At 39.4% G+C, this 27585-nt stretch overlaps 3 protein-coding genes across 6 annotated transcripts in view; 2 read left to right on the forward strand and 1 right to left on the reverse strand.

Annotated features, from left to right (window-relative positions):
- Positions 1–623: 623 nt before the first annotated feature.
- On the forward strand, positions 624–14630 carry dnajc5gb (DnaJ (Hsp40) homolog, subfamily C, member 5 gamma b). Of its 3 annotated transcripts, none has more exons than XM_020931718.2 (6): positions 625–786; positions 2357–2523; positions 3350–3563; positions 7307–7454; positions 10230–10277; positions 11404–14630. In XM_020931718.2, the coding sequence occupies exons 2-6, from the start codon at positions 2411–2413 to the stop codon at positions 11487–11489; spliced, it is 609 nt and encodes a 202-aa protein (XP_020787377.1). In that variant the 5' UTR covers positions 625–786; positions 2357–2410; the 3' UTR covers positions 11490–14630. The 3 variants fall into 3 exon arrangements, with proteins under 3 accessions (XP_020787378.1, XP_020787377.1, XP_020787376.1); XM_020931717.2 differs by having other exon boundaries at positions 626–786; positions 10227–10277; XM_020931719.2 differs by lacking the exon at positions 10230–10277 and having other exon boundaries at positions 624–786.
- A 3-nt stretch (positions 14631–14633) lies between these two features.
- Positions 14634–21203, forward strand: LOC110166481 (proton-coupled zinc antiporter SLC30A2-like). Of its 2 annotated transcripts, none has more exons than XM_055154466.1 (8): positions 14634–14833; positions 16327–16607; positions 16933–17079; positions 17154–17307; positions 18830–19052; positions 19457–19562; positions 19721–19855; positions 20998–21203. In XM_055154466.1, the coding sequence occupies exons 1-8, from the start codon at positions 14772–14774 to the stop codon at positions 21114–21116; spliced, it is 1227 nt and encodes a 408-aa protein (XP_055010441.1). In that variant the 5' UTR covers positions 14634–14771; the 3' UTR covers positions 21117–21203. The 2 variants fall into 2 exon arrangements, with proteins under 2 accessions (XP_055010441.1, XP_020787382.1); XM_020931723.2 differs by having other exon boundaries at positions 16327–16577.
- A 681-nt stretch (positions 21204–21884) lies between these two features.
- Positions 21885–27585, reverse strand: part of coq8ab (coenzyme Q8A, genome duplicate b) — a 34092-nt gene continuing 28391 nt past the window's right edge. The window contains exons 12-15 of the mRNA XM_020931721.2: positions 27277–27384; positions 26439–26504; positions 25920–26006; positions 21885–24699 (exon numbers count right to left, since the gene is read on the reverse strand). Coding sequence (XP_020787380.1) covers positions 24403–24699; positions 25920–26006; positions 26439–26504; positions 27277–27384 — 558 coding nt within the window. The 3' untranslated portion in view covers positions 21885–24402. The remainder of the gene's footprint in view (positions 24700–25919; positions 26007–26438; positions 26505–27276; positions 27385–27585) is intronic.

Here is a 27585-nt window from a genome sequence, read left to right on the forward strand (position 1 = left end):
TAAAAGAGTTGAGTTTGTGCTGCAGATGAATTCTCTGTTGGCCTCTTTTTGCAATGTGTTTTAGTCAAATCTTAACTCTGAATCAAATACTGTGCCTAAGTATTTGTAGGAGTCCACAGTATGCATACATGTCTTTGTTTTTTGACAAGTGATTGTCTTCACACCGTGGGACAAAATTGGAGAGTACCGTGTCATCTGAAAATGTGACCAAGGTGGCTTCCCTCCTGACTGCTCCTGAGCAGGGTGGAGCAGGTTTCCTCTCCACAGATCTGACCTGTAACTTGGTCTGATTTGGTCTATATGAAGATAGAACGAGTTAATGCCATACTGTGAAACATTCCAGGCAAAGCAATAATAACTCCATGGAAAAAAATAATTTGGACTTTGAAACCCTCCACCAGAAAAGTTACACAATGCACCTTTAAAGAGCAACGCAGTAGCCGTCTCCTGCGCTTCCAAATAAATCTAATTTATTATATAAAAAATAAATAATAAAATAAAATAATATTATTTACCGCTGAGCGATCATAAAGTTAAGAAGATAAGACATAGACAAAGATATAAAACCAATAAAATAATTAAATACCTAATAAAAACTTTCTCGAAGCCCCACGCCTGCAGACGTCATCGCGGCACTTCCTGCTTTTCGACTGTAAACTTTTGACACAAAATGAAGTTGAAAATCCGATATTTTTTTGTTTAACAAATGGATTCAACGTTTAGGACAATCAGCGGGCATCTCTGGGACTGTGTAAATTAACCACGAACCGGACTTTTAATCAGCAAGTACGTAAAATGCGTTTGATTATTCTGATCAAAGTTGTAGTTAGTTACCTCATGTTGGGCTACAGCTAGCTCTGGCACTTAGCAGTTTGTCACAAGTTGACCTTAACTTGTGACAAAAGACACAAAATCCATAACGATCGCTATTAACTTATTATCACTTTAATACATTACACAGTTAATCATACAGTTATACAAGAAATAGCCCTAATAATTTACACCAGCATGAATTTAAAACAAAAAAAATGCATTGAAATACATTTTTGCTTTCTTTTTCAGTTTTGCCATCACTTTATCAGATCATTTTAATTTTATCTCATGGTTTACTCTAGATTTGTAGTTTGCATGTTCACACAAATGTTTTGGGTTTCAGATGACACCACAGCATTCTATAGGACAATATTATTTAATACAGATGGGGCCTGCTGAAGTAAATACTGTTAAAATTTAGCTTTTTTGTTGTAACGTAGCAAATTAAAGGAAAATATTACTTTATAGAGATGTGAATAAACTTTTTGGATATTTCATGGTAAAGTACAATGTGATTAATAGGGAAGTCTGGCTCTTACCCCCATCTGGAAGTAGAACATCATCACATTTTAGATTGTGAAAACTACAAATTGTTCACATTTTTTGACGAAATGGTCAAATTTCTGCTTTCAGATGACATCACCGCATTGTGTAGGACAATATTTGTGGATACAGATGGGGGGCAGCTAAAATTTAAACAGTTAAAATCCAAAATAATGTAATACAGTGACTTTGAAGGTTTAGTCAATAATTGAAAATCCCAGATTCAACATTTGTGAATTTACCTTTTGGATATTTCATGGTAAAATAAAATGTGATCAATAAGGAAATCTAGTCTTTGCCCCCATCTCCGAGTATAACATCTACACATTCTAGAATCTGAAAACCACCAATTAAAGGTACACTGTGTAACTTGCAGCCTCTTGCCATAGAGAGAAAGTTTTTGTTTTGGAAAATTCCACAGTATGTGAGACCACGTGGTAATATAAAAGAATGTAGTAGTAGTAGTAGATATAGATCTGTGGAGAGGCGAGTACAATAAGAAGTGAAGCAATTCAAATCAGCAACTGAATAAACGAAAGATGGATCAGTCTAATGGCAATAACATCACCATGGAGATGGATATGTAGGTGACAAACTGCACCAGAAAAGTTACAGTGTACCTTTAACCTAAATTTTGCACAGGTTTTCAGGTTATGTGGTTTCTTGTTTCCTTTTTTGTTTGACTAATGTGGAAGTACCACTCTTAATGTGGTCATGCCATTATTAATAATAGTAGTAGCAGATGAAGTCAGAAAAAAGGTGAAACTTATCCTGTACTAAATGGACCAACACTTCTCCTAATCCCTCCCTAATATTTGCATAACTTCATTGTTTATCTTTTGCTTGTTAATTGTCTTGTGAGTGTTTTAAAGTACACAAAACCTCCCATGAGGACAACCACTGCCACAGTATCACAGGGACGACATGCAGAGAGCTCAGGAGTCTAACCCACAACCTCTTACTCTCATTAATGTATTCTGTTTTTCCCTCTTTCTTGCAGGAGCTTATGTACAAGAGTGTGTATTTTTGTCTTTAGTTTTTTTTTTTATAAATCATGGAGGATCCGAACAGACCACAGAGAAAGATGTCCACTGCTGGGGACAGTCTCTACAAAGTCCTGGGGCTGGAGAAAGGAGCTACTCAAGATGAAATCAAGAGAGCTTACAGGTCTGATCTTCTCCTCTTCCATTTGACCCTCTCCTGTGCTCCAGCTGATCCTCTGCTCCATCAGACTCATATATTTACTTTCCTTTTGTATTTACCGTTCTTCCTCTGTATCATATATTCACTGTCCCTCTGTATTTATTGTCCCTCTTTTGTACCATATATTTACTGTTATTGTTGTCTTTTATAACTTGTAGGAACAAAGGAAGTGATAGAGACAATAACTTTGCAGCACTGGGTGTGGTTAGTCAATGTTTAAAGTCCTCAAATAGTTTCCTTCAAGTGACAGTTCGACATTCTAAGAAGCCTGAGGTTTAAGTCATGCTTGTAATAAATGAATTATTTTATATATATATATATATATATATATATATATATATGTTGCTTTGGTTAACTGGTGGAGGGTCCATCAAACGCTTTTTTTTTTTTTTTAACGTGGAATGTTTCACAGTATGGCATTAAACCTTTCCATCTTCAGGGAGACCAAACCAGACCAAGTTACAGGTCAGATCTGTTGAGAGGCGACCCCGCTCACAGTCAGAATGTCTGTTTTTCTAGATATTTTTGAGCTGTAAAACCACCTGTAGTTGAATAAATGTAAAGTAGAGCTGTTTAATGTCACACTGTGGACATCTCCATAAAAACAAGCAGGTGACGGACCCTCAACCAAAAAGTTAAACAGTGCACCTTTAAATTTTTTTATGTGCCACATAATTCCATAGATCTTGTTTCATATATTTGATGTCTTCTGTATTTCTCTAAAATGTAGAAAGTAGTAAATATAAAGAACCAAACTTTTGATAAAATATTTTTATATTTTTCTCTACAGGAAGTTAGCTTTGAGGCATCACCCAGACAAGAACCCGGACAACCCCGAAGCTGCCGAGAAGTTTAAGGAAATCAACAACGCCAACTCGATCCTGAGTGATGAAAACAAACGGAGAATCTACGACGAGTACGGCTCCATGGGGCTGTATGTGGCGGAGCAGTTTGGAGAAGAAAGCGTCAAATACTACTTCCTCATGTCCAAGTGCTGGTTCAAGGTCTGTGTAATAACGGCACCACTATCACTTCACCTTAGTTCTTCTTTTTAGTTTAGTTTCTTAAGTTTATTTTAAAGGGAGCATTAATCAAAAAAACACTGAAGAGATGCTTTGTGCAGTCCCTGAGACACACAAAACACACAATACAAAAATAGACTAAACAATAAAATCTATGTACAGTTATAAAAAGTACAATGATGTGACATATCTCAATCCCAGTCAGGTATAATTTAGTTGTTAAGGGACTGTCACACCTTGACGATTTAGCGAGCGTATGCTGACGAATACACATTTTGGCAAATACGCTGGTGTACATCAGATAAGTTCTAGGTAAGTTTTGTATAAGTTCTGAGCACGCTGAAGCACGCTGGCATACGTTTGTACATTTTGAGCAAGCTAAAAATTTCTCAACGTATGTCAGTGTGCTCTTATACGTCCTGAATACATGGGCCATAAGTTGTAGGTAAGTTCTGCGATCGTTGACACACGTTCACTTGTGTTAATTGTAAGTTACTCCAAATTAAGTCCAAATATGTTGAGGTAATGTCTAGTGTACCCAGAGCTTATGAGTAACATGCTTTGAACCTTATATCGAACTTATCTCCAACGCATATTGACATTTGCAGACGTATGTGACATGTTCCGACGTCCACACAGAACTTACTGAATGTGGCATATTGGTAGCGTGTAGGGAAATTGGTATATAAAAATGGGGAAAGCGTCAGTACTCCTCCACACTTCATAGTGAGCAGACCCCGTGGTACGACCTGCTACACAGATCATCTGAGAGATGGAGGATCCAGCAAGGCTGAGACGAGAACACATACGAGCTGTTCAACATCAGCATTGATCTCTTCGATTTGTCACTGTACCAGTTGCGTGCCAATAGATCCAGGAGAAGAAGAGCTGATTAATGTTGCTACTAGGGATGGGCATTCGATGAAATTTTCTTAATCGATCGTCGGAAGAATTAACGATCGATTATCAATTAATCATTAACGTTTTTATATTAAAATGATCATCATTATTATTACTATCTGCACTAATCTGCATAAATAAATTCAACTTTACGACATATAAACCGTAACGACTCTAGAGCCACATCAATCCGTTTGACATTAGAATGTGTTTAATGCAGTTTTGCGCAACTCTCACAGAAACAAAACTTAAAACCACATCACTAATTTGCATAAACTAAGCGAAGATAAAACTACAGCTCTTGTGTCGCTGATGCGGTCAATTTCTGTCGGATTAAAAGACATGACTCAGTGGAATACAGGTTAGTGTGACCAGATTTGCATTTGTCAAAACCAGGACACCGTACGGGGGGAGGGAGGTGGGGCCTCGTCATCGACATTGCGCGACTCTCACCTGGTAAAACTTTTTCCCACTGGACACAGAAACATATGTGCTGCTTTATACACTGTGCACATGGACTCACACTTGTCCCGAACGCAACGGAAAGCCTGGAATTTCTTGTACAAATCATCGTTAAATATGCATTTGTGCTTTGGTACGTTGCAGACTGACCGAATGTTTGTGTTTGCTCGCTCCTTCTGAGTGCACAGACACATGTACGGACTCCTGTTTGGTCACGCTACGCACAGCAACCTACATTCGGTTTGTCGATTTCAAATTAATGTAATCGATGAAATTCTTAATGATCAATTATCGATTACTTGATTAATCATGCCCATCCCTAGTTGCTACTGCGATGTCTAGTGCAGTTGTGAATCGTTGAGCGGCAGGGCAACGACACGTGAGCGTCGGTGATACCCTGCCGTGTGCTGTGCATAAGTTAGACTGTCGTTGGGCATAAGTTGTAGATGCTGGCAACACACTGAGCATTAGTTGGTATAAGTTATATATAAGTTATCAAAACGTTATATAGTAATACATTATATGTATACGTCCAACTCAAAAAAAAAAAAAAAAAAAAAAAAAACTCTGACAATTCAGTGTATGCTAGCGTTTTAGGGAAATTCTGGTACATCGGCATACACTGGTTAAATCGTCAAGGTGTGACAGGGCCATTAGTTATATTGTGCAGACAGAGAAGAACTTTGTACCAGGTCAACAAATCTGCAATCTGACAGTTACAGCAAATTCCACCTGAGAGTTCTGACATGTCTCCAGCTCTGTCTGTCAGTGATTCGAAGGTTGTCGGTTCGAATCCCGCTCCCAACGTAAAAACATCATTGGTCGAGCGGGTTGGCTGGTGTGATTCCAGCTCCCACAGATGAATGCTGACGTTGGGTCCTCGCCCCCAGTGTCTGTGTACACTGCTGTGTGAGTGAGTGGATGAGTGGTTTCTTGATGTAAAGCTTTTTGAGTGCCTCGAAGGTGAAAAAGCGCTGTATAAAAGTGTGATCGTTTATTGCAGCTTATGTTTTATATATTGTACTTTCTGGGGATAATTCTGCTTTATGGTTTGGTGTCAGTATAATCACTTGTTTGTCTATATTATGTTCAAGACCTGGTGAGTTTTTACTGTATATTTTCTTGTGCTGTTTTCAGGACCTGTAGATTTTTACTGTATATTCTCTTATACTGTGTTTAGGGCCCGGTTATTTTTGCCATATATTCCATTATATTGTGCACTGGGCCTGTAGATTTTTACTGTATATTCTCTGATGTTGTTTTCAGGCCTTTTAGATTTTTACCGTATATTCTCTTATATTGTGTTCAGGATCTGTACATTTTTACCGTATATTCTGTTATACTTTGTTCAGGCCTCTTGCTTTTTACCGTATATCCTCTTCTCTTATACTGTGGTTGATTTTTACTGTATATTCTCTTATATTCAGGGCCTTTAGATTTTTACCATATATTCTCTTATTACCTGGTCCCCGAAGGGCTGACCAGGTAATAAGGGTTTTGTATTCACCCTGTGTGTCTGTGTGTGTGTCCACCCGGGATAATTCCGCCATTTATGAACCGATTGTCACCAAATTTGGTATGTGGGTCAAGCCCCTGTGCTCGATGCCGCAAAAAAAGTTTGGTAACGATCCGAGATCATTTGAAGTCATGCGGGTCAATTGAAATGTCACGCCATTATAAAGGATTCGTCAATTTCCGCAATTTCTGAACTATCTGCGGCCTAAAATATTCAACCAAGTTGGCACACACATAACCGGGGCACACTGGATGTTACAGGGTGAAACCGGTCAAGGTCACCTGACGTTCAAGGTAGTCAAGGTCAGATATGTGTTTTTGGTCATAACTCCACGAAGGATTGAGCTAGAGCAACGGGAGTGTCTCAAAATCTCAGAAAAATTATGATCTATTTATAATTCTATGCATTTGTATAGTCAAATAGTAGTTTTTGAGATAATCACTAATTCTAACAGTTCCTTTCTCTTTCAGTGTAGCTGTTAAAATTCTAATTGGAACAAAAATAATTTCCATTTCTTGTTTTTCTCGTGAAACACAACACGCACATCTACAGTCACACAACTAACACACACACAACTCATGAAGAATGCCATTTTGGTTCCACACTAGTAAACACAGACATTCTCATGTGTGGCCAATATCACACAAATGTTCATGGGCCTGTACACATACACACATTGCATTGTGGATATAATGATCATGTCATATGAGCTGGGCTCCTCATAAACTGCTTCCATAGTGATGAACTGACCCCACAGACGCCTCCCTTGTATTATTGTTGATTTTTACTGTATATTCTCTTATATTGTTGTTGATTTTTACTGTATATTCTCTTACACTGTGTTCAGGGCCTGGTGATCTGCTGCACCATCTTCACGTGCTGCTGCTGTTTATGCTGCTGCTGTTTCTGTTGTGGCAAATGTGCTGGCAAAGAAGAGGAGGACTTCGCTTACATCGACCCCGAGGACCTGGAGAACGAACTGCGCCAACAAGAAGGTCAGGAATAACAAATGCGTAAATAATAATAAATGAAACCATAAAAACAAGAAAGTCAGGACTAAAAATACATGAATGATAATAAATAATAATAATAAAAAAAGAGAACAAAAGTTAAAATTTAAATTTAAAAAACAATAAGACCAGAGGACTTATTGCACCCAAAATGCAGTACAGGACCCCCTAAAAACAATAAGGTTCTCTTCTCAAACGTATGTTAACAGTACATATCATAATGTATACAGGCTTAATACGGATTTAAAGCAGTAAAGGAAGCAAGTAACTTATGTAAAGTTAATTTCAAACTAGGGATGGGCATGATTAATCGATTAATCGATAATTGATCATTAAGAATTTCATCGATTACGTTAATTTTAATCGACAAACCGAATGTAGGTTGCTGTGTGTAGTGTGACCAAACAGGTCTGTACATGTGTCTCTGCATCAGAAGGAGCGAGACACAAACATTCGGTCAGTTTGCAACGTACCGAAGCACAAATGCATATTTAATGATGACTTGTACAAGAAATTCCAGGCTTTCTGTTGCGTTCGGGACAAGTGAGAGTCCATGTGCACAGTGTACAAAGCAGCACATATGTTTCGGTGTCCAGTGGGAAAAAGCTTTGCCAGGTGAGAGTCGCACAATGTCGATGATGAGTCCCCACCTCCCTCCCCCCGTACGGTGTCCTGGTTTTGACAAATGCAAATCTGGTCACACTAACCTGTATTCCACTGAGTCATGTCTTTTAATCCGACAGAAACTGACCGCATCAGCGACACAAGAGCTGTAGTTTTATTTTCGCTGAGTTTATGCAAATTAGCGATGCGGTTTTAAGTTTTGTTTCTGTGAGAGTTGCGCTAAACTGAATTAAACACATTATAATGTCAAACGGGCTGATGTGGCTCTTGAGTCGTTACGGTTTATATGTCGTAAAGTTGAATTTATTTATGCAGATTAGTAGTGCAGATAGTAATAATAATGATGATCATTTTAATATAAAAACGTTAATGATTAATCGATAATCGATCGTTAATTCTTCCGACGATCGATTAAGAAAATTTCATCGAATGCCCATCCCTATTTCAAACTCAGTTATCTGGGAATCGCAGGTCTAAACTTTTCCAATCTCTATCTGTTCCCTGTAGTTTGAACATAGCCTTAAGATGAGCAAAACCTTTTTTATTTACCTTTTGTACCTCTTTCTCCTAAACTTTAAATATAGTGTTATTGACTTTCAGTAGAAAAGTAACAGCCTTGTTTTCTCATTGTAACTTGACCTCAAATCCAGGTCTATATTTCCTGTTTTTTTTTTTAACAGGGAACGGGAAAAAAAAACTAATTTGTACTAGAGCCCGACCGATATGGATTTTGCTGTGGCCGATATGAAACCGATATAATGGGAGTCGGCGCTGCCGATAGCCGATATAATCACCGATATATTTAGTGATGTAAAAATTCACTGTAAATGTTGAATTGTTTAAAAAACTTAGGTTTGGCTCTGGTGGATTTTAAATTGGGTTTATTTAGGCAACATTTATTGTTATTCTGCCTCTTTACATCATATTTACAGACAGTAGGTTGACTTAATGGCATTTTTGCATCACATTCTAGACACTAGTGATGGGTATTCTAGTTCTTTTTAGAGAACCGGCTCTTTTGGCTCGGCTCACTAAAAGCTGCTGGTTCTTTTGGCTCCCAAGTGGCTCTTCAGATTGTTTTGTTGCAAGCAGGACTAAAGCACGTCTAAAGCAGGACTGAATCAGGACTGAACCAGGTCTAAACCAGGACTGAAAAAGGTCTAAACCAGGACTTATTTATTTTATGCTAAACTACAGCCAAATATGCTCGGTTTTTTTTTTTGTTTTTTTGGTTTTTTTTTATCCTATGTACACGCAAATTTCTCAAAGTTTCGTTTTCAGCCGCTGCCGCTGTCAAACCACAAGTCTGCACGCGGCGTGAACAGGAAAAAAGTGAGAGAAAGAGAAAACACGGCTCCCAATAAGGATCAGGCTCCCGTCGTTCGCTTCAAAGAGCCGCGTTCTAAGAGTCATTTCGTTCGCGACGGACCCATAACTAGTAAAGAAACTAGCGCTATTAGCCTTTAGCCGTAAATACGTGCGCGCCGCGGTAATTAATTATATGCGCAAATGTCATAATTCACACGTCTATTCACAGCTCATTTCCATATCAGTGCAGGTCCAGTAACAAATATACGGCCAATATAGTCACTTTACAATAGACCAATAGAAAACAGTCTGTTTATGTGCGGGAGCTACAGCAGCTAATCCATAACGAATGACAAAAACTAGCTTCAAAGTCGACATATTTCCAACACTCACCGCTCACACAGGCTCCTCTCACATCACAAATCTGCACTAATAAATGTCCTTTTAATTCAGACTCAAACCGATTGCCCGTAAAAAGAATATAATCTCAGTGTTTGGATCTGTGTCTGCGGATGTAAACAAACACACGTGAGTGAAGCGACTCTGTGGTGTGTTCAGGGACAATATGGACACACGCACGGATAAATGACTCCGTAGATAAATACTGATGTGGAGCCACATATTAGGACATTTATCTGTCTGTAAATTGGATTAAATGAACATAATGTAGAGAGTCTAAGATTTTTAACGACGTATCACATGCCCACGTGAAATATCGGCCCCATCAGCAAGCATATCGGCCGATAGCCGATATGCCTCGAGGTGCCCATATCAGCCGAGGGCTCTAATTTGTACTGAGTTTCTTAGTCTTATTTTGTTCCACAGCAGAAGAAGACTCTGTTATAATCACTCAGCCGAGCTCTGACCGAGCAGAAGGTAAAGGTTCAATAGTCCTCTTCTGCTGCTGCTTCACTAATACTGGTCTAACTATGCACAGGATAGAACATGTTTTTGTGCTACTAATCCTGCCGCAAAACGTTGAAATAACAGACTAACAGTAGCTACCAAACTGGCGGTCTCATGCAGAGAACTGGAAAAATGACTCATGAACTAATGTATTTACTTCAAGTGCATTTGACTGGTTTTATCGTTTTACTTTGGTATCATGATACGTTTGCTTAACATTTTTTGCATTTCTGTTTTCTGCCATGTCTTAAAGCTCCACTGTGTTACAGTTTTGATGGAGTGTGTGCCACCTGCTTCTTTCTATTTCTGCCTGTTCAAAAAAAAAAAAAAAAGCATCCTTATTGTGAATACACTTCTAACCTGTAGCTTGGCCTGGTGGAGTCAGCTGCTTGTCTCCATGATGATAAACGAGTTAAATCTCATACTGTGGAACATTCCAGGCAAAGCAGTAACATCTTCATGGAGACAAGTAGGAGATGGACCATCTAGCAGAAAGCTTACCTAACGCACTGTATTAAATATATATGTTTTTTTTAATATATGTTATATTTCTGATTACAAATATCTCCAGACCCCGCCCACTCTTCCCTTTAGTCCTCCAGACCCCCACCCCTCCTCCTTCATCACTCTCCCCTTTAGTCCCCTAGACCCCATCCCTCACTCTCCCTTTTAGTCCTCCCCCCCCACACACATTCTCCCCTTTAGTCCTCCAGGCCCCGCCCCTCACTCCCCCCTTTAATCCTCCAGACCCTGCCCCTTCCTCTCCCCTTTAGTCCACCAGACCCCACCCCCACTCTGCTCTTTAGTCTCCCAGACCCTGCCCACCACACTCTCCCCTTTTATTCCCCCAGACCCTGCCCCCCCCACTCCCCCCTTTAGTCCTCCAGACCCCGCCCCTCTCTCTCCCCTTTAGTCCTCCAGACCCCGCCCCTTCACTCCCCCTTTAGTCCTCCAGACCCCCGCCCCTCACTCTCCCCTTTAGTCCTCCAGACCCCGCCCCTCACTCTCCCCTTTAGTCCTCCAGGCCCCGCCCAGTGTACCAGCTCCATTTGAAACGTGGTTGGGGGCAGAGTTTAAGTTTCTTTGTTCTTTGCAGGTGAAAATACGCCCATCGTGATCCAACCTCAGGCGGCAAACGGAGCTGGACCCAGTAACCCTCCCATTGCTCTCCCAGACAAATGAAGCACCAACACCCACCCCTCTGCGCCCGTCTACCCGACCCCGGGACGCCAAAACTGGGCAGAGACTTCAGCCTTGGCCCCTCTCATCTCTGGAGGTCCCTTTGGTGATTTTAACTATGCAACTTCCCCACGTACAGACTGACTTTAAACAGCGTTTCTGGTGGTTTACACAGCTCTCTGAATGTGCCAATGTAGATTTTTGACAATTAGCCAATCAAATATTTATTTTTTAATCCTTTTATTATTGTTGTCATGGGAACCGCATAGGGAAAAGTTGATTAACGTGCACTTTAAACGATATTTTTAAATTGTGATGCTGCCAAAATGGTCTGATAACTTTGGGAAATATTTTAGACTTTAATTCCGAGGCAAATTAATATGCAAATTAGATGCATAATACATGGATTAAGCCAAACTCAAGCACACAATATGACCTGGGTTAGTCCTGGTTTAGTCCTGGGTTAGTCCTGGTTTAAACCTGCTTTAGTGCTGGTTCAGTTTCAGTTTAATGCAGTTCTTGTAGGGTTTTCCAGGTCTACAGTGGTCAGTGTCCGTCAGTGCTGCTTTAGACCTTAGCAAGTCCTGGTTTAGTCCTAGTTAAGTCCTGGGCTAGACGTGCTTTAGTCCTGGTTTGGACCTGGGTTTAGAATTGGTTTAGTCCTGGCTTAGTCCTAGTTTAGTCCTACTTTATTCCTGACTTAATTAAGCTCTTGAGGGGGGTTCCCAGTCTGCAGTGGTCCTTATACATGTGTGCTGCTTTAGACCTTGGTTTAGACCTGGTTTAGTCCTGGGTTAAACCTGGGTTAAACCTGCTTTAGTGCTGGTTCAGTTTCAGTTTAATGCAGTTCTTGTTGGGTTTTCCAGGTCTGCAGTGATCAGTATCCATCAATGCTGCTTTAGACCTTGGCCAGTCCTGGGTTAGTCCTGGGTTAGTCCTGGGTTAGTCCTGGTTTAGTCCTGGTTTAGTCCTGGTTTAGTCCTGGTTTAGTCCTGGTACACAAACTCTTTCCTCACTCATGCTGGCTGCTGTTTAGCTACCTCTCATTGAAGTGCTTAGTCCTAAAAAAGAAAGAAAAAATCACCTTTTTAAAGCCAGTTTCAGTAAAAAAAAAACAAACAAAAAACTAAACTACCACAGATACTTTAGGATACAACATTAACATTTAATAGGACTTGAGACATGCTTCTTTTTAAAGGTCTGAACTTTGTGCCTTATGTAACTGGGATATTTAAAAGCACTGTCGGGTTTACACCTTTTTATCTCTGTATATTTGTCTGTATATGGATGGTTCAAATCTATAGTATTTCATCTAATTTTATAAATGTGATTTTGAATTATTGCCACTGCAAAAATGGGATAAATTACTTGAACTTGGAATGTTAATCTTAGAGTAATGCGTTGTTGAGTTAGAGGAGCACTGCGTAACTTTTCTGTTGCACGGTCGGCTGCCTGTTTCCATGGGGATGCCGTTGTCTGGCCTGGATTGTTCCAAATTGTGGCATTAAACTAAGGGACGATCTTACAACCCCATTCACAGTAAGAATGTATTTTATTAACGTTTTTTTGTTGTTGTTGTTGTTGCACTAAAAATAGCTGTAATCGAATAAATGCAACAGTGCAATATATGAGATTAATGCCATACTGTGGAACATTCCAGGCAAATGATAAAATCTCCAAGGAGACAAGCCCCTCACATTGCAGGTTAATAAATATCGCACTGGTTCGTATATTTTGTTTCTCTTATTTTAAAGATGTACTATGTAAATTTTCTGGTGGAGCATTAAGGTTGCTTGTTCCATGGAGATGACATTCCTGTGCTTGGAATATTCCACAGTATGGCATTACATTATAGATTTAGCTGCTTCCATGGGGAAAACGTTGGTGAAAAGGTGTTTTTAGTAGGACATTTAATAGTTGAAACTTAAATAAGATTAATTAATGCTGTACTTTTGGAACATTCTAGGCAAAACTTTGACATTTCTATGTAGCAGGTGACAGACCCTTCCCCAGCGCAAATGTTACACAGTTTATTTAGAAAATTGCACTTAATTTGCCCAGTCAAAAATCGTTTGACTGGTCAATGCATTGGCAGTAATTTGGAAAAGTCCAAACAAGATTCATTTAGATTTCAAGTCTTTTAAGCTCACGTCTGCAGTCTGGGTGTGTTTCTAAATGTTGTGTTGAGCGTCACATGTACAGTTTAACTTTTCACAAATGGGGCTGCACTGTTTGGTTTTGTCTTCTCAGGGTTTTTCTTGAAATCTTCAGTCTTCCATGTTGAAAAAACGATGTTAATCTCCATCCTCTGTTCCTCTTCTCCTCTCCTCATCCTCTGTTCCTCTGACCCTCTCTTCTGCTTCTCTGACCCTCTGACCTTCTCCTCTGCTCCTCTGACTCTCTCCTCTTTTCCATCTGACCTTCCCTGACCCTCTCCTCCTCCTCTGGTCCTATCTATTATAACATTTTAAACGGTTAAAAATGCAAAGTCAATGATTGAAAAAACTGTCAGTGTTTAAAATATAAATGTGAAAAAAATACCATTGCGTACAAATTCCTCTATAGTCATGATTCACTGAAATTCACCGTAGTGGATGGATTTTATTTTATTAAAGATTATTAAATTGACACAAAATGTACTCTTGTGAGCATTATGTCATGTTATAATGTTCTTACCTCCTCAAAAACATGGACCTGGAGTTGTGATTAGTTTTGTTTCATTCACAAATGTTTGGGTAATCCTGCATTATTAAGGTGGAGCAGAGTGTTTTCTGTTTGAGTGAGTCCACAGGGTTTGTGTGTGAAACATGTGAATGAAACTCCAGGTATTAATTTTTTTTTTGATGAGGAAACAACATAATAATATAGATCAGAAAACTTGAGACAGAGCAGTGCCACCAGCTAGCATCAGCATCAACCCTAGGGAAACTTGATGACGTCAGCTGCATCAGTATCAAAAGAACATGAAGTTCTTATTTGCATTTTAAACATTGTTCAGTTTTTACTGTTATTTGAATATCTTATTTTGACATGTTTTGAAAGTGCCTGTTGTAATTTGAGACAGTCTGTCTGCTGTCAATCATGCCACATTCCTCTTATATCATATTTTAAAGTTATAATAAAATAAACTGTTCTTGTATTGCCTCTTTTGCCTTTCGACTCACTGTTTTCCTGAGTTTCCATTGGTGGAGCTTATCTCCTCCTCTCCTGATAAAACTCTCTGATGAGACTGGAGCAGGTGTCAGAATCAAACTCAATGGACCAAAGACAAGTCTAGTTTTTATAATGGAAACTGAGGATTTGGAGAAACAAAAACTGATAGATGTTCAGCTGGAGCCCCACACATGGTAAGAGGCAAATTATTAGACATCAGATTATTTCAAATGCAAGATGTCGGGGAAAATCTTTCCCCAGGGCTTTCCAATAATTCAGAAATAAGTGAGAAAGAAGTAGAAGTTCTACATTATTTCGTAATCATGGATTTTTTGGTAACTTATAGTGAAAGGTTTGTCATCTGCTTCTCCACTGAGGTGGTTTTGCTTTGCCTGAAATCTTCCATGGTATGACATTAAACATATTCATGTCCACTGAGGTCAGACCACCACCAAGCAGAGCTGTGGAAGATCAAGTGTTTCATCAGATTTTGAATTTGAAATTTGAACTCTGGAAAAAAAAACAACTAAAAAACATTTTAATTATTTTTTGAAATTATATTTGTACATTTTCAACGTGTTAAAAATTCTCTCTCTCTCTCCCTGTTATTTATATATATATATATATATATATATATATATATATATATATATGTATATATATATGTATATATATATGTATATATATATGTATATATATATATATATATGTATATATATATATATATACGTGTATATATATATATGTGTGTATATATGTGTATATATATGTATATATATATATGTGTGTATATATATATGTATATATATATATATACACACACACACACACATATATATACATATATTGTATATATATGTATATATATATATATATATATATATATATATATATATATATATCACACGTATATATATATATATATTAGAATCACCTTTTATATATTCAGTGCAAATATTTTCAAGTCCTTAAATTCATCAGTCAAAATTCGCAGTGAAGAAAATTAGCAGGAAAGATCCAAGATGATCCGATCTAACTTAAGCAGGAAATGGTGCAGTGAAGTGATTTGATTGGTCAGAATTTGCCTCATCCAAACCTCATCTCTTTTATTTCTTAAGTGTAAACCCCGCCCACAGATGAGAGGAGCCAATAGGAAACAGCCTCTGTCCTCCTCGCTCACACAGGATCGATTGTTTCTGTCTTGGTGTTTTGGCTCTTTGCTGTGAAATTTTTCACTTTGAATTTTAAACTCCGAATTTTGACTGTTGAATGTGAGAAATTGAAAATATCTGTGCTGAATATTTAAAAAGTGAAATTTTTATTTTGAATTTGAAATGTACTGAAAAAGTATACTTAAAATCTTTAAAATACTTGAGTATTCCGTGTATTAAGAAATTCAGTGGTATTTAAAATGAAAAATCTGATGGAACAAATGATCTTCCATACAGAGCAGGGCTGAGCCTGGTTAGTGCTGTACGGGGATGGGAGACTGCTGGGAAACCCAGGGAACATAACGGCGCAGCAGCAGTGACTTTAGTGCAGACTGTTGTGTGTGGGTGCTGGTGTTGGTTGGAAGGGTCAGAGGTTCACATTAGCAGCCTCAGGGCAGCTGTGGCTACAGTAGTTTACCTCTGGGCTGTCTGGTGCTCTGTGTATCTGCTGTTTTTCTTAATCTTCTGTGTTTCAGTCGGAGTTCTTCAGAGGAGACTCCCTGGGACTCAGAGGAGGACTTTAGCAGTGCTGAGGCCCCGTGGTCCTCCAGAGGCGTCTGTCCAGATCTGACCCAAGATCTAAACCAGGATTTAAACCAGGGTCTGAACCAGTCTACCGGGACTCCAGGGATTCTGGGAGCAGGACAGGAGTCGAGGCGAGCTGCTCGGAGGAAGCTGTGGCTGGCCTGTGTGCTGGGCCTCCTCTTTATGGCTGGAGAGGTCATCGGTGAGAAGAGCAAAACACATGAACGTATACGTATGTTATTTATATGAAATTACAACGCGCTCAGGAGCATTCACATTTAAAGAAGTCTGAAATCTCTTGAGGTTTATTGTGTTTTATTTTGACCATTATACTGATGTTTAAATTTAGTTTTCTTCACTTTATTTTTGATGTTTTAATATTCTTTTGCTGGTCAACTATGTGTCTGGAACCAAAATACTGCGTATGAATATATATAAATTCTGTTTAATTAATACATTTTCAAATAGATGAAACACAAACTCAGTAACTCATGAATAAAATAAAAACAAAACTTTACCTAACCTTTAACACAAACCTTTATATTACCTCTGTGTAGGAGGGTACCTGTCCCAGAGTCTGGCCGTGCTCACAGATGCAGCTCACCTCCTCAGTGACGTGTGCAGCGTGCTTCTCTCTCTCTGCTCCCTCTGGCTGTCTGCTCGATCACCCACAGACACCATGACGTTCGGGTGGCACCGCGCAGGTCAGCCTGAACATCACACTTTTCTATGACCACTTAATAACAGTGTTCTTACCTGAGGACTTCCTGTTTCCCAGAGATCTTGGCCATGCTCGTGTCCGTCCTCTCCATCTGGGGGGTCACGGCTGCTCTGCTCTGGGCTGCTGTGCTCAGACTCTCAGAGGGACAGTTCCACATAGACACCAAAATCATGCTAATAACATCTGCCTGCGCTGTGCTCGTCAATGTGCTGTGAGTAGTGAGAATGTGTCATGTACATGTCAGTAATCAGCAGCTGGTCTCATCCTTTGTCCAAGCTCTGGTCCTCAGAGGTCTGGGAGCTTGAGGGTTCTGCAGTATCTTTGCTGTTCCTGTACTCCACTTTTCTGGACTGACATGTTTCTCCTGGGATCTGCTGTAGCTCCTCCAGTTTGGTGGTCACTGCCCTGAGTGCTCAGTTGACCACAGACACCACTGAGGCCTTCACCTTCAGTCCTTCTCCAGGTCTCCTCTGAGCCCCTGGAATTTTTATGTTCAAACTGCAGCTTTCAGGACTTCTGCTTCTGAAATGGTCCAGTAGATCACAGGCATTACATTTAACCACATATTTAAATACTTCTACCACTTAACACACTTAAGTTCAATCAAACATGGAGAAGTGGAAAGGAATTGTCTCAAATGTGTGAGTGATTAGACCACATCTGCAAGTTTAGGCTGCTTAAAATGTTTTTATTAATGCCAAAATAAAATATCCAGCATAAATGATGTATGATAGACATGAATCATTTGTATATGTCACTTTACACTCAGTTTGCAGGACTATAGTTTATCATCCCACCCGCCTGCTCCTGCATCGTGCAGTCTCGTTCTGCCTGTGCCGCAATGAGCTTTCAAAATGTGTCCTGCACCGTAGTGTTTTGTGTCGAGTGCAAGGCTCTACAGTTTTATTTTATCTGTATTTTATAATTATTTAGAGTTTGACAAAAGAACACAATGGAATGCACTACCTAAAATGATTGTTTGTCATGTCTGAAGCCTTCTCAAAGGTCAGGTGGCTCTGTCAAATGCACCAATCTGAATGATCCACTACAGTATACAGACCACTGCTCTGATGCTCCTTCCAATAAGTTACAAGATTTGACCCGTGGTAAAAAGAGTTGCTGTTGTTTCTTGAGTTCCTTTTTCTTGATGGTCCCATCTCTTGGTGTCTCAGAGCTTCTTTAAGTGCTGGACAGTCTCAGGGGCCCTCGTCTGGTGTGGTAGATCTGGGTCTCTACTGCTCCTGTGCTCCTCTGTCCTTCAGACCAGCCCTCTGTAGACACTGAAGACTTCTGATATCAGACACTCGAGTTCTGTTCTGGTGGAGCATGATCCCACTGAAGGTTTGTCCTGTCATGATGGTCCCTCCAGCACCTCCTCCTCCACGCTCCACTGTCTGACACTGATCTGTTGGGGCATTTTCCTGGATGTTCTCATGGGTCTAGGGTCATCCCCACAAACTGCTGGTTGTTTTCAGATTCTTCAATGTGATGATGTCATACTCCAGATGGGGCGAGGACAGATTTTCTCTTGATAACTTTGCACTTTGCCATGAAATATCTAAAATGTAAATTCACAAATGTTGAACCTGGTCATTTCTGTTAGTGACAAACTCAAGAACTCAGTATATTGATTTTAACGGTGTTCATCTCAGCTGCACCTCGTTGGTTTCCACAGAACATTGTGTTGTCATCTGAACCCTGCTCCACAAACACTCTGTCTCCTCCTCTTTCAGAATGGTGCTGATCCTGCACCAGCCCGGCTCCCCTCACTCCCACAGCCACAGCTCCGTCCAATCAGAGTGGACTCAGAGGGCGGCCCGCGGTCCCTCTCGTGGTCCTGGCGCTCACGGTCGGGTCCAGACCAACGCCAGTGTGAGGGCTGCCTTCATACATGTGCTCGGAGACCTGCTGCAGAGTGTGGGCGTACTGCTCGCAGCGGCCGTCATTCACTTCAGGGTTAGTGTTGTGTCAGATGCTCCTGTACTACTACTACTACTACAACTACTACTACTACTGCCACTACTACTATATCACTGTATGTCAGATGCTCCTGTACTACTACTACTACTACTACTATATCACTGTGTGTATGATGCTCCTGTACTACTACTACTACTACTACTATATCACTGTATGTCAGATGCTCCTGTACTACTACTACTACTACTACTACTACTATATCACTGTGTATGTCAGATGCTCCTGTACTACTACTACTACTACTACTACTACTACTACTACTACTACTACTACTACTATATCACTGTGTGTATGATGCTCCTGTACTACTACTACTACTACTATATCACTGTATGTGTCAGATGCCCTCTTGTCATATATCATATCCTGTGTGTCTCCAGCCTGAGTATAAAGCAGCTGACCCCATCTGTACGTTCCTGTTCTCTGCTCTGGTTTTATGGACCACATTTCCGGTCATTAAAGATGTCCTCAGAGTGCTCATGGAAGGTACACAATCTTATATTTTGGTCATTGTTGTGTGTCTTTTAATGTAGAGTAACATGTCTATTGTGTCTGCTGTCGTCTAATTCAGTGTTTAAATACATTTTATTTGATTGTATTTGATGCTATAATAAAATAAGTCCTGTAATCCCGTGTGTTCCCAGCGTGTCCGGAGCACGTGCAGGTGGAGTCAGTGCGTGCCCTCCTGCTGTCCGTGTCTGGGGTCGTGTCTGTGCACAGCCTCAGAGTGTGGGGCCTCAGCCTCAGTCTCCCCCTGCTGTCCGTGCATGTTATTACAGGTCAGAGCCCAGATGATGTTAAATTAAATCACATTATGCAGATTGAGATGAATAATAATGCACTGGATTTATAGAGCATCTTTAAAGACACATAAAGACGCTTCACAGTATTTTTCATTCACTCTACACTCAGTGATGGTAGCCACAGCTGCCCTGGGGCTTCCGATCTGCACCATCAACCCCTCTGATCACCACTGACATTCACTCACACACCACATCATACTGGGCAGTGTGGGTGAGCACAGAGCAGATTTAGAAACTTTTTGTTTTTTGAGCTCAGTTTTTAACATCATATCATGAGATTTAACTAAGACTCCTGTTAAACTGCACTGAGACACAAAGGCCACTGAGAAGCAGTTTCTCACACACACACACACACACACACAAGCACAGGCGTCAAACATACGGCCCGGGGGCCGGATCCGGCCCTCCAAGACCTTTAATCTGGCCCTTGATCGATTTTCTACTAAAATATTTTAATTATATTTTCCATTAAAATATTGTTCATTTTCTGTGGTGTTTATCACAGCAGCGTCTCCAGCGTCTCTGTACGTGGCCCCTCCCACCAGAGCAGCACAAATGAAGACTTGTCTCTTTCCAAACGCTCTTAAAGGACGATCGTTTTGACTGTTGACCGTGACACCCTCATCAGAAAAATGTCCAACATGAGAAAAGTTGACGATGAGCGCAGGATTTTCCAAGAAAAATTTACTTATTCCTATTTACATACAAGTTAGTGTTAAAACATTGTGTTGAAATTGCATTTTTCTTAAAGTTTCAGGTTGTTCATAATATTATAATATTTTGTAAAAGAAAGAGTTCATCAATTAAAAAAGATTTCTGTAGAATAGAATAGAATAGAATAGGTTTGTGTTTCTCTGCACAAATATTTGAACTTATTGTTATTTTAGGGGTTTATATGACATGAGTTTTCTGATCTGGCCCCTTTGGGATCAAAGTTGGTTGGATTCGACCCCCGGACCAAAATGAGTTTGACGCCCCTGATCTAAAGTGTCTGGAGCCACTACTGCCCCCCTGTGGCAGCTGATATTCTGAGCCGTCTCCCAGTACTGCCAGCCCTGTTTAGATTCACTCTTTTGAAATAAAGTTCTGATCTAACCTGACTTCTGTTTTTTCCCTAGAGGAGGACTCAGACTCGCAGCAGGTCCTGATGAGAGCCTCAGACCTGCTCTGCTCACAGTTTGGATTCTCCAACGTCACGATTCAGGTGGAGAAACTTGCTCCTCAAACCAGGATCTGAACAGAGTCGTCACATATTTATCATCACACATTTACTGTTTTATAAGCATCAACTAAATGTTTTTGTAATAAAAAGACTCAAGGTGTATGTGAAGTGTTTGTTGTGCTGGCAGAAATGGTGGAGGGTTCTCTACCTGCTTGTCTCCATGGCGATTTTATTATGCCTGAAATGTTCCACAATAAGACAACTTCTTTTCATGGAGACAGGCAACTCGAAGATATGTAATTTAGATTTATACCATAGTGTGGAACTGCTCATCTCCATGGAGATATGCAGGCAGTACCTCCCCTCACCAGAAAAGTTACATAATGAATCTTTAAAAGGTTCTATATTAAACAGAACAGACTCTTGTGAACTTTTAGCCATGTTATGTTCCCTCCTCAAAAACAGACCTGGAATTGTGTTTTGTTTCATTCACATGTTTGGTAACACTTCATTAGTCTGCTCAAAATGCTGTTCCACCTTGTGATGTCATGTAGTGGTAGTTTAAGTTAAGAGCTCCATTTACTTTTTGTTCAGTAGAGATTGGTAGGTCCACTTGAAGGTGTATGGAGTTAAAAACGCAGTGGAGCACTTCCTGTATGACCAAATGACATCACAAGGTGGAACAGAGTTTTCAGTTTGAGAGAAGAACTCAAAACACTAAATGTTCAGGTTTGTGTTAAACATGTGAATGAAACAAAACAACTCCAGGTCTGTTTGTGACGACAAAACATAACATCGATCAGAAAACAGCCTAATATAGACTCTCCAAGTCTTCAAACAGTATTTAGCAACAGCAAATTTTATTTAAACAATTCAAAATCATAGACATGTAACAGTCTTTCAAATAACAGTACAAATCTATGCACATGATTTAAAACCACGGACTTATGCAGGAAACAGAACATACACGTTTTAATGCTAGTTTTCCAGGGATGATTTCAACACATTTTACTTAGAGATGTGAGTAAATGAGTAAAAACACTGCAAATGACTTTTTCCAAACAAAACTCTACTGTATCTGCGTCCTGTTTGCATAACGAGCTTGAATCCACATATTTTAATAGTCCATATTTTTAGTGAAATGTTTGGTACTTTTATGTAACAAATAATATAAAAAGTCAATTAAATGTATTCAGATTTTGGCTTGAAGCAAAATTTGGTGAAATCCAAGTAAAACTGTCTTTGAGTCTCTTAGTATAAAGGTCTAAAAGGTGCACTGTGGTCAGATCTGTGGAGAGGCGAGTCCAGTCACAGAAAAACGCATGTACTTCAGAATGTTATTGGCCATTAAAAGAATTATTGAATAAATTGCAGGATAGAGAAGTTTTACAGTATTAGCAGTAACGTCTCCATGGAAACAAGCAGGTGATGGACTTTTCCCACAGATATTACATAGTGCAACTTGCATCACTGTTATTTTTTGGTGCTTTAAAACTAATTCCTACTAGAAACCAATGTCAAATCCAGAGAAACCGATCACCGATAAGATCTGCCGATATTTTTAGGCAAAGATGTAGAGCAGATTTTGATCATTTTTCCTCAAATTTTGCAATTTTAATCGACTAAAAACTCACCCGCTGTCCTTTAAACACAAACCTTTAAGAGAAATGTGTAAAACATTTTGTGGAGTTCTTCATTCAAATGAAGCATGTTCTTTAAGCAGCACATCGACCTTTGGTTTCCTTCTAACAACACAATTTTGTAAAAAGCTAAATAATCCATTTAACACTTTTTACAAATTTGTCTTCTATATAATAAGACTAAATTCATTTTCTAAACATGGTCGTCCAACTAAACCCGGGCCTGTGCTGGAGAGTTCAGGCCTAAAAAGTACAAATAACTCATTTCTACTAACGCAGTTTCACCTCCTCGTGTCTGAGTGATTTTCCCTTTTGTTAATGCAGCTAAAATGTGGTTTCTCTCTTTATTAATGCTACATGTTGTTTCCATTGTTTTGGTGTGTTGTGTTTGGTGCTGATTGACCCTTTACATGCACACTATTTGACCTGAAAGTTGTCACATTTCTAGACCAGTTTCAGCACCAATTCATGATTTTAAATTAAAATGCAAACAAATAAGATCTTAAATCCTGTTTCGTTTAAATCCAGTCACGTGATCCCACTTCAGACCCGTTCATGTAACACTTCCATTAACTTGTGCGTCTAAAAAAGCAAAAATGTTCCAGTTCAGCGGCAGCACGTTATTGTCATTCATTTAAAGACTCACTGTGGAGCATTTCTGGCGGGGGGGTCTCCACGGTAATGTTATCGCCTTGCCCTATAAAGTCCCGCAGTACGGCATTAAAGTCGTCCATCTCTGTGAAGTGAAGCAGCTGATGCCACCAAACCGATTTACAGGCCAGATCTGTGGAAAGGCTGAGTAAACCCAAGACAGATACTAGTATTTTAATGCCATACGGTGGAACATTCCAAGGAAGGTAATGCATCCACAGAGACGACATAGCAGACCATCTGCAGGGAAAGTTACAGAGTGCACTTTTAAAGTTAAAATTTTAAATATTTGATTCCTAATTCCCAATCTGTGTTATGGGATACATTTTAAACCAGTTCAACTTCTTGTTAGTCATTTTTCCTTTTCCGTTTTCCAGTTTTTGAATCTCTGACCCACTGACCTATATTTTGAAAACCCTGCGCTGTGAAGAGAAGGTTTCAACGGTGCTCAGATCGGAACAATTTTGCTTCAATATGTTTCAACTCCATCCAGAGGCCATTTTCAGTTTGGTTTGGATTTATTTTATTCTGAGTTTAGATAATTTTTAGATAGTTTCCTCATCACAAACAGACCTGGAGTTGTGTTTTGTTTCATTCCTACAAGTTCAACACAAAAACCCTGCATATTTAGACCGAGTTCTTCTCAAACTGATGCCATACACTGTGTTTTTAAACCCCACACACCTTCACTTGAATCATTTGGATCATTTCAACCCTGGAATTGTTAATTTCTACTAAACTAAAAAAGTAAAAGGAGCTCTTAACTTGAAAACTACCGCTTCGTGACGTCACAAAGTGCAAGAGACTACTAATAAAACAACTCCAGGTCTGTTTTTGAGGACAACATTATAATGTGGCTATTGCTCACAGAAGCCAATTTTGTGTGATATAAGACCTTTAAAGTCCAGCTGACCACCGCTGAAACCTTTTCTACGTTGAACCACTCCTGGATGAATAAAGGATTACGTCATACTTCCTGCGCTATACAAAAATACAACATTTAAGCCTAAAATGAAAATTCATTGTACAGGTTTTGGATGGTAAAATACACGCTTCTAGCAAAGTGGATTTCATTTGCCAGCGTTGTCGGTGGAAGAGTCCCTCCAGTAGTTTTGATACGCTTCCTGGAACATATTTTTACAGCGAATCTTTGCCTTGAGTTTGGAGCAGATGAGGAAGGACCCGCCCATTTTCCGGTGCAGCGAATAGGTTTCCTCAGGGGGCGGGGTCAGCCTCTCTCGGAGCATGATGGGAATGAGTGAGTGGATCTGCTCCGTGGTGTTTTGGGTCCCGAAGTCGAAGGGTTCGTCCGAGGAAAAGGCCTCTCCCAAAATCATGACGGCGTCCACGTGAGCGTTCTCCATCGACTGAAAAACAAGAAGAATACACTTTCACAATGGCCACGTTTACATCGTCTCATCGTCTGGAGGTGGGGAAGGGTTCTGATTGAACAGGGACATGAACGTATTTATGTCGACCAGAAGAAAACACACACTTCAGCTGCTACGGGCTTTTCTGTCATCTGTCGTTACGCCACAGACACAAACATGATCCAAACTTTTTTCACACTTTTTTTTCCTGATAATTGCACAGCAGTTGGAGAATTCTCTCATCACGCTTTACGTCTGTCAGCTGAGGAGGAGAAGGGAAGAGTGTCGGAGAAGGAGGAAGAAGACAAAGTGAGTGTGAGGCTGCTCTACCTCAGCCCCCTCCCACATCCCGCTCACAAATCCCAAAGAGACGTGGATGAAAATCCCAAGACAGGACTGGTGCAGCCGGATCGTAAGGATCCATTATTTTTAAGAAGAATAAACATTTACATGATGCAGGAAGAAATTAATTTCTGCTTTAAAATCGGAATAAACCACCCACTTACTTAGGAATTGAGTTTAATTCCGAATAATTTTCATTAGGAATTAAGTGTTTACATGGTCTTTTTAAAGCGGAATTAATTTTAATTCAGAATGAAGTTATTTTTATTCAGAATTAAAGCTCTCATGTAAACAAAGCAACTATGACATTAAACTTTCTACCATCATGGAGACCAAAACAATCTGTGGAGAGGCGACTCCGCTCACAGTCAGAATGTTTGTTTGTCTGTTTTTCTAGGTATTTTTGAGCTAAAGTAAAACCACCTGTAATTGAATAAATCCAAAGTAGAGCTGTTTAATGTCACACTGTGGAACATTCCAGGCAGAGCAATAATATATCCATAGAAACCCCCAACCAAAAAGTCACACAGTGCACCTTTAAGGGTTGTTAAGGTAGCAAAATGAGTCATGGTTTAATTATTAAATCACAATCGTGCATATGATAAGGCTTCAGGTCTTATTAATCATGACTTGGTTTGGTGGGATGGTACCTGTGGTCAATTTTTATCATTTTATATCAATTATACATTTTTATTGGTCCTTGTTTACGTTACTGTTGCTAGATAACTGTTATAGAATTACCTCTACATGTGTGACACATGCAGAGATCTGCTGCCCATGTCCACCCAGGAAGTCAAATTATAGTAGAATTTTAATAATTTAAGAGTAAAAGTCAATTTGTAAATCAAAATCCTAATAATATGTGGTTGTGTTACCTTTGTTTCAAATCCTGTGAGGAACTTCATTTCTCTGGATTTATGCAGAACTAAGTCTCTGTCCTGATCTGCAGCTGCCTTTATCACCTACAACAAACACAAAATGTAAAATGATTCATAGGGATGGGAGAAGAGCTCATGCCACAAGATCTCTCAAGACAAACTTGCCACATGAGAAAAATTATCATGAGAATTTCCCCCTGAATTTACCTTTGAACTGGACTAAAAAAAAAAAAAAAAAAGAGTAAGAGCTGGTGAGTTATATCATTTGAGAAGCTGTAGTTCCAAAAAGCAGAACTACAATGACCGCTGAGGTATTACAGAAAATAAAAATAGTGAAGCCAAAATTGTGCAATGGATTGTGTTTATTACAAATGATGTCAAAATCTTGTCTCGTTTCCTTCTCATGGACTCAATCTTGTGGTGTGTTTTGTCTCCGTCAAAACCGTCTCATCCCTTCCCTAATAATGAAACATTTATAAATAAATATGTACATGTGTGTCTTTGTCCTTTACACACCTCTATGTAAGTGTCAGTGAAGCTTTTATCAAAACCTCGACATGCTCCGAAATCCAACAGAGCCACCTGAAAAACACACACACGGTAAAAATAATGAATAGAACTACAACTTTTCACCATGTACATGAGCAAAATGTGTCCAGCTCCAGTACAGATATACTGACCTCAAGAGCTGCTTATACAACACAAGTCTGCTGTGTGACGTTTGCATCAAAGCATAAATCTTTTTATGCTCCATTAACATGCTAGTTGTTGTTAACAGTACCATGACTGAGAAATTCCACTCTGGTCTCATGTCAGTGAATAATTAAGATATGAGGATTGTGTTAAGAAAGTGAGGGATAACTTTAGACAGCTACAGACCATTTAATATCAACTATTCTGTGTATTTTTTTATTTATTGATTGATTTTATTATTTTTATTCATGGATTTCATTACTTTACTGTTTCTAGAGATGGAACAAGATCTTGTGCCACAAGATCTCACGAGGAAAAATTGCCATGAGATTGTGCACACATGCTGAAAATTAACTTAATTTAAATTAACTGGAAGTTATGTATTATAAAGAATATCAAAATCTCTTCTCGTCTCGTTCTCGTAGTTCCAGTCTCGTGTCTTGTCCTGTGTTGTGGAAATTGTATCTTGTCGCATCCATAATTGTTTCTATTAATGTTTTACTTTGTTTATGTGCAGCACTTTGGACACGACATTTCATAAACAAAACAAAGTTTGACTGGATTGATTGTACAGTTATATATAGTTTTTCACTTATGGTTAAAAATGGTAAAAATCTGGTACAAATAAGATGAAAAGATTGAAAATATTTAAAATACAAACCTTGTGTGTTTCAGGGTCGAAGAAAAAGTTGGACCAGTTGGGGTCAGTCTGCATGAACCTGAACTCGAACAGCTCCCGGAGACAGAGGATCAGGATCTCCTCACAGATCTGTACAAGAGACGAGATCAAGACAAGAATCAGAACATGTAAAATGCCAAATAGAGATCTACAAATGTGTTTTTCTATGGTCAATGTATAGAATCGATTTTGATAATTATCCCCAAAAATATGTTGATATGAAATGACTACAAAAGAATTTCCAGTCTATTAATGTGCTTCTCTTTGCAAGGAAAATCATAAGTGTAATTA

The sequence above is a fragment of the Boleophthalmus pectinirostris genome, unplaced genomic scaffold (assembly GCF_026225935.1).
Source record: "Boleophthalmus pectinirostris isolate CB_2022bp ecotype Guang Dong unplaced genomic scaffold, ASM2622593v1 HiC_scaffold_10, whole genome shotgun sequence".
NCBI lineage: Eukaryota > Metazoa > Chordata > Actinopteri > Gobiiformes > Gobiidae > Boleophthalmus > Boleophthalmus pectinirostris.

What these genes read in the sequence shown, in the direction of transcription:
- dnajc5gb (XM_020931717.2), top strand. Translation starts at nt 2,411, where the DNA reads ATGGAGGATCCGAACAGACCACAGAGAAAGATGTCCACTGCTGGGGAC. An exon ending in TGTCCAAGTGCTGGTTCAAG is followed by an intron (nt 3,564 to 7,306) that starts GTCTGTGTAATA and finishes CACTGTGTTCAG; the next exon opens with GGCCTGGTGATCTGCTGCAC. An exon ending in GAGCTCTGACCGAGCAGAAG is followed by an intron (nt 10,278 to 11,403) that starts GTAAAGGTTCAA and finishes TGTTCTTTGCAG; the next exon opens with GTGAAAATACGCCCATCGTG.
- LOC110166481 (XM_055154466.1), top strand. Translation starts at nt 14,772, where the DNA reads ATGGAAACTGAGGATTTGGAGAAACAAAAACTGATAGATGTTCAGCTG. An exon ending in GCTGTGCTCGTCAATGTGCT is followed by an intron (nt 17,308 to 18,829) that starts GTGAGTAGTGAG and finishes CTCCTCTTTCAG; the next exon opens with AATGGTGCTGATCCTGCACC. An exon ending in CCTCAGAGTGCTCATGGAAG is followed by an intron (nt 19,563 to 19,720) that starts GTACACAATCTT and finishes GTGTGTTCCCAG; the next exon opens with CGTGTCCGGAGCACGTGCAG.